The sequence below is a fragment of the Anser brachyrhynchus genome (genome assembly GCF_964034855.1).
Source record: "Anser brachyrhynchus genome assembly, chromosome: 3".
NCBI lineage: Eukaryota > Metazoa > Chordata > Aves > Anseriformes > Anatidae > Anser > Anser brachyrhynchus.
In genome coordinates, this window is record NC_137696.1 from 97,653,743 (window position 1) to 97,660,957 (window position 7,215).

The following is a 7,215-nucleotide window of genomic DNA, read 5'->3' on the forward strand; positions in this document are numbered from 1 at the left end:
AACTACGCTTGGATTTGTTGAACCTCATTAGGTTCACATGGGCCCACTCCTCAAGCTTGTACAGGTCCCTTTGGATGGCTTCCCATCCTTCTGTTGTATCAACTGCACCACTCAGCTTGGTGTCATCTGCAAACTTGCTGAGGGTGCACTTGATCCCAGTGTCTATGACACTGATAAAGATACTAAACAGCTCCTCCATATGAGGAGTGGCTGGGATCATTTTGTTTGTTCAGTTTAGAGAAGGAGACTGAGAGGTGATCTCATCGCAGCCCACAGCTTCCTCACCCTCATGGGACAGAAAGGGGGGCACTGACAGGACCCAAGGGAACAGCATGAAGCTGTATCAGAGGAGGTTCAGGATGGGAATTAGGAAAAAGTTCTTCACCAAGAGGTTGGGCACTAGAAGAGGCTCCCCAGGGAAGTGGTCATGGCACCAAGTCTGCCAGATTTCAATAAGTGTTTGGACAACACTCTCAGAAATATGGATTGATTTTCATGTGGTCTGTTGGATTCCATGATCCTTGTGGGTTCGTTCCAACTCAGGATATTCTTTGATTCTATAATATATCAATATCTATAGATATATTGATGTAAACAGGATTCGAGATTGTGAATGAGGATCACGATTAAAATTTTTAAAATATTCTGTCTTTTTATCCTGACAGCCACAAATTAAGTTACATTACCCCTGAATTTTAAATGTAGGAACAGTTGCACTCTTTCAATGAAAGGTGAACTCAATCACTCTATCAATGGAAAAATAACAGGTTATTTCACTATCATCTCTCCTAAAAGAAGCATATTCTAAAGTGAATTATGACAAAAGGCACTGTTATATTGAATTGTAACTGGCTGTTTCCAATTAAACAATGAATGATATGTTGGTTTAATGACACTCAGCATTTTACATCCTCAGAGATCTGTATTTTGTAAAATTACAATTTAAAAATATTAAATAACAGTATTTGTTACCAGTGATTTATTCAGTTAAAACTTTTGGGGTTAAAAAAAAAAGAAAAAGACAACTTCTAAAGAAAAGCCTCTTCATAGATGTAATTCTCATCATCAGGCATGTGCAAATGGAGGTAGCTGTTTCTATGATGAGGACAACCAGAGATCTCACTGTGTCTGTGCTCTTGGATGGACAGGACAAACCTGCCTGGAGAATATTAATGACTGTGAAGTAAATCAGTGCCAACATGGAGCCACATGTGAAGATGGAATGAATGAATACAGGTACTAACATGATGTTAGAAGTTGATACTATATGAAGATAGCACTGAAAATATTTTTCTTTCAACAAGAATTACAACAGGATTTGCTATTGCAGCAATATTTTCCTCAGATTATACAGTGTCATGGATACTAACTTTTAATAAGCACACATATTCAAAAAGGTAAGCTATTTAGTCAGAAGTATTACAAAGGAAACCCTCACAAATATTTCTTTTCGCTGGACAAAGAAGCTAAACCAGCTATGCAAAATCTCAAATAAAACATTTATTTAGCAAATGGTAAACACTTTTTGAGCCTGGAGTGTGACATGGAATAACTTTTCTTATTAAAACCTGAATTATAATTTTCAAATGAATAGTTGAAACTTTTAGCACTTTGTAGCTTTTTTTTTTCTTTTTTGAGGTATTGATAAAACTATAAAATATATGCTTTACTTAGTGATCTGTAACATGCTATAGATATTTGAAAATGAGACTCTATAAAAGTATGGGGAAAAATAAATGTAAAGGGATTTTTTGAATAAGCAGAGCTCGGTTCTTATCAGACGTGAATTATTTATTTCTTTCCTCTGAAAAAAAAAAAAAAGAAAAAAAAAAGAATAACTAAAATCTGTACATAATGTCTGTGAATGTATTTTGAAGGGCTTTGATTTTATGCTCTCTCCTGAACTTGAAAGCACTGTAATTAAAAAATTCAAATAGAAGTAACTAAACATTTCTTTCACTCCACCATTGTGTTTCTAGGTTCTTCAGTAATAATAACAACAATAATAATAATAAACTGAAATCCCCAAATAAACACAAAAATACAGATAAATATGTGAATCTCAATATACCAAAGTCGAAAGGATTTTGTTTCTACAGAGCCCTTGCAAAATGCACATCCTTCTTTTTTTGTCAGATTACACAACCAACTTTTATTTCAAAGTACTGGGACATCATTTGACATTTTATTTGATTGATAAATCTTTGTTTTGCCTGTCCATCTCAAGGAGAGAAAAGAGAATTTTATTAGAAGAACAAAGCCATGCTTAACTTAAAAATTCACAAATATTTATCACAAAATGAGTAGGTTTGAAGACTTCCAGTAGAACAAGAACTTTTGAATTTAACTCACTAATCCAGACTCAGGCTAACAAGAGAAAACACTTAATTCTTACATTTTCAGTCCTTGAAAGACAAATTATGCTGGCTGATTAGTCTGTTTATTTACAGAACAAGAAAACATACCACTAAGATCCCAATCCTAGATGTGTTAGCTGACAGTTTTATCATAGAACTTGACCCCACAGAAATATAATGGGATATTTTGCAAGGACAGTGTGCAAAGTGTTCACAGCATAATACCAGCTCTGTGGACAGAAGATTGTTACTTCTGAATGACAAAGAAGATTTTTTTAAGAGACCTGAACTGTATCTTCCTTAAGAATTATGTTTTTCCCAGGAGTTACTTATTTTCAGCAAGTGAAACGATTGCCGTTTTCCCTTTCCTATACACCATTAAAGCTAAAAAGGAGAAATGCTGAATGTAACTACTGTAATCACCCAACATTTTCAAAAGACTCTTGCTATTTGCATTTCTATCCTAAGGTATTATTTTTGATAAGGCAGATATCAAGAGCTGTATTTGATGCAAAGTAGTGTTAGGAAGATACAAGAACACTATCAGCAGAACATATGGTGAATTATATGTGTAAGTGACATCAACAATTCTACTGAGATCTATTTTTAAAGCTATTATAGCCATTCAAAAAATTACCTACCTTTATCTCCTCTTCTCATTAAGTAAACATTTTAATTATTTGCTAACTATCAAAATGTCATATACTATTTTTTAATGGAAAATTGTCATAAAATTCTAGGCTTTTCTGCCAGTTTAAGAAAGCATAACTTTTAAACTAATTTTTAAACTTTGGTCATAACACATTTTCCAGTGATGGCTCGTTAGAGCAATGTTAAGACCAGAAAATCATGAAGAATATCCAGCTTTGCTTAAAGAACATTGCCTACCCTCTTTTAAACTCTCATCTTCTGTGAGAGGAGCTGACGGGTTTTTGCAGATTGGAAATATGCATTCAGATGTACATAGTTTTTCTAACTTTCTATTGACTTGTTTACTCTGTTTCTCCTCCCATTATTTAACTGCTGTTCCAGACTGTAGTGTCCTATAGGTGTACATTTGATATATGAGCAGAATTTGAGTTCACCACAGGAAGCTGCTCTGGATGAAGGAGGGGCACTGGGCTTCATGCCGTTCTACCTGTACTACTACCTACCTATACTAGGATGATAGTAAGGATATATAATAAGAACAGCATAATCAGAATAATATCTCTTAGAAGTTTTACTCCTTTGGTTTAGTGAGCCTCTCTTACAACTAAAGTGGCTAAAAACAGACTGTCACAAAGCCTCCTACTAATTCAAAAGAATTACTGCATTTCCTGCTGACCCTGTGCTGTTTGAGTTATCGTAAGTTAATCATCATGTATTTAAAGTGATATCTTCTCCAAAGAATTACTGCTCCTACCACTGGGTTGATGATGCATCTGTAGATACTATGAATCTGGCAGATACCATGCAATAGTGCAGTGGGCCAAAGTATCAGCACACCAAAAGGATGTCTTGACCTTTGGTCACATATACCTGGGAGAAAAACAGATTTGTTGCCTTAGTAAATAGACTGTGTTGCTACAAACAAAAGTATTTGAATTTTCCTTTCAAAATTACTTAGTCTAACCTCAGGTCCTGGAAAAACATGGAGAAGATTGTCCTGGTAATTTCATCTCCTTCTATGATAAGGTCACATGCATGGTGGATGAGGAGAAGGCAGTGAATGTAATCATTCTGGGTTCTAAAGAATGGCCTTTGCTACCATCCCTCACAATATCCTTCTGGACACATTGTCCAAATGGGAGATGAACAGCTTCACAATGCACTGGGTGATGGACTGGCTCAATGGCAGAGCTCAAATGGGCTACCACTGGCTGGCAGACAGTCACTAGCAGTGTTCCCCCAGGCTCTGCCCTAAGGCCAGTCTTGTTCAGCATTTTAGTCAATGATCTGGAATGCATCCTTAGCAAGTTCACTGACAACACTAAACTGGGATGTGCTGTTGACTTCCTGGAGGGATGAGAGGCCTTGCAGAGGGATCTAGATTGGAACAGTGGGCATTGCATTTTAATGCAATGCATTTTAATGCATTTTGGGATGCATTAAACACATCACAGCCAGCCCGTCAAAAGAGGGGATTCTCCCACTATATTTAGCATTGGTGCTGCTTCCCCTTTAATATTGTGTGCAGTTCTAGACTCCACCATATAGAAAAGATGTTAAGGTACTTGAATGCGTCCAGGGGAGGGCAACAAGGCTGATAAAAGGTCTGGAAGGCATGTTGTATGAGGAGAGGCTGAGGAGAGTAGGTTTGTCTAGCTGGGAGAAAAGGAGGCTAAGAGGCAGCCTCATTGCTGTTTTCAGTTTCCTGAGGGGGGCATGTAGAGAGGCGGGTGCTGGCCTCTTCTCCCTGGTAACTGATGACAGGATGAGTAGGACTGGCACAAAGCATACCAGGAGAGGTTCAGAATGAAAATTAGGAAGAATTTCTTTATTGTAAATAATTTCATTATTTCTCTTCTCTTCTCTTCTCTTCTCTTCTCTTCTCTTCTCTTTCTCTTCTCTTCTCTTCTCTTCTCTTCTCTCTCTTCTCTTCTCTTCTCTTCTCTTCTCTCTTCTCTTCTCTTCTCTTCCTCTTCTCTTCTCTTCTCTTCTCTTCTCTTCTCTTCCTCTTCTCTTTCGCTTCTCTTCTCTTCTCTTCTCTTCTCTTCTCTTCTCTTCTCTTCTCTTCTCTTCTCTTCTCTTCTCTTCTCTTCTCTTCTCTTCTCTTCTCTTCTCTTCTCTTCTCTTCTCTTCTCTTCTCTTCTCTTCTCTTCTCTTCTCTTCCTCTTCCTCTTCTCTTCTCTTCTCTTCTCTTCCTCTTTCTCTTCTCTTCTCTTCTCTTCTCTTTCTCTTCTCATTCTCTTCTCTTCTCTTCTCTTCTCTTCTCTTCTCTTCTCTTCTCTTCTCTTCTCTTCTCTTCTCTTCTCTTCTCTTCTTCTCTTCTCTTCTCTTCTAAATAGCCTCTCCCTCTCCACTATGTTCTCTGAAGAGAGGAGAGAGAAGAACAGAATTAACATGGGCCAGTGAGGAGCAATTAATGAATAAAGTGAAAGAACACTTTATGGAGTTGTTCCTCCTGTTTTAAAATCCAAGGGGGGCAGAGGTTATTTTATTCACCCTTGCAAATTTATTTCTTGCCAATAAGTAGAGTTTTGGACAATCAAGATCTTAACTGAAATAGGTCACAGATAGTGTGTTGTAATCTATTTAGTAAAGGGAAGCAATAAAGGGAACAGATAGAATGTATAATTCAATGTAGTTTCCATTAGCTGTCCTGTTTCTCATGTTTCTTCAGTTCAGTCCATTCAGATGAAGTTCTACACTTATAGCTCCAGGGAAGCCCATCAAGATTAAGATGCCTGAGGAAGCTGTATTGTATGACTTACTACTGCAATTTTTATAAAGGATTATATTAAACTATTATGATTTATAAATGTATCTTTCTCTATAGGTATTGCTCTGAGGTCAGCATTTCATGAAGTTTGATGCAGGAAAATTTCCCATATAGTGGATTTTGTGTACAGGAAAGTTTAACTTCCCAACTCAATTTTCAATATTCAGTATATATATTTCAATGTGGATAGTTTAATCTTGAATTAACCTCGGTAGGAAAGACCTAGTGACACATTGTTAAATAAAGTGTTTTAGAATATGAAAATCTTATTTGCTTGATGCCAGCAAGATTATGAAAGCAAACATAATTTAGATAACTTTGGAGTATCACATTATGTAAAGCTTTATTCATTCTTGACTTTTTCCATTTTTTTTTGTGCCAGATGGATAAATTAAGCTGTTTGATTAGATTCCTTTGTATCTAATTTTCCATCTTCAATTTTATTCATTCTATAGTGTATATGCAATTTGACTGCAGGACCTAGTTGGCACTGCCATATAAAGTTAGAGGTATGATATACACAGTTTTCTGTAGCAATAATAGGCTTTTTCCAACAGAGAAAGAGGAAAAATACATTTCCTCACTTTGCTAAAGCTCCAGAAAGTGGGTGAATATATGCTACAATTTCTTAGGGAATATCTCTGTAATAATTTATACTTATATATACTTACAGCTTTTCTGTAGATAACACAGATACTTACAAAAAGCCAAAGTGGCACTAAATAACCTTTCAGTCCCCTTATGAATGTGTTTGCAGTTCCTATAGAAAACGAAATAATTAACACTGAGTAAACACAGTTAATCTGCTTGGATTATTATAATAACAACATTAAAATATATATATTAAAAAGTAAAATAGATACTGAGAAATCTTTGCTAGTGCCTAGCTTAAATGTGCCTTCTTGTCTCAAAATAGAAAATAGTTGGGTCATATAGCACAGATCAGCATAGACACAGTGTATCTTCAGTCTGGTCTTTAGCCTTTTTCAGTCATTTTAAAGATTCATCAGTTGCCACAGTTATTTACTCAATGGCACAAGTCCTACATCACTTCAGTGCACGCAGTCTATAAATGCATTGTGACAACTACTGTGCCTGCACTAAACAGTATGAACCCATCTAACTACATACCTACTGTTCCAGACGTTGGGGGGTAAAAAGGTTATGTCTTACTACATTTTGGTAGGAACACATTACAGCTACCCCATAACTATCCACATTCAAGTGTCATGTTACTTCTTAGACAAAATTCTGTGCACGACTTACATGAGTCTCCATCTTACATTTATTTCATGGGCATATCAAATTTTTGTGCAATATTAACAAGGTTTAGGCAGTAGAGTATCGATGTTCAGCCATCTACACAACATGTGTTGGAGCAAAGCAATCCATAATAGTGTAACTGTGGCTTGAGTTTGGTATCCACTACTAAAA

The 7,215-nt window shown here is 36.3% G+C and overlaps 1 protein-coding gene across 1 annotated transcript in view; it reads left to right on the plus strand.

The window, feature by feature from the left end:
* Nucleotides 1-7,215, plus strand: part of EYS (eyes shut homolog) — a 959,435-nt gene that overhangs the window by 213,390 nt on the left and 738,830 nt on the right. The window contains exon 11 of the mRNA XM_080584128.1: nt 1,070-1,236. Within this exon, the coding sequence (XP_080440254.1) occupies nt 1,070-1,236 (167 nt within the window). The remainder of the gene's footprint in view (nt 1-1,069; nt 1,237-7,215) is intronic.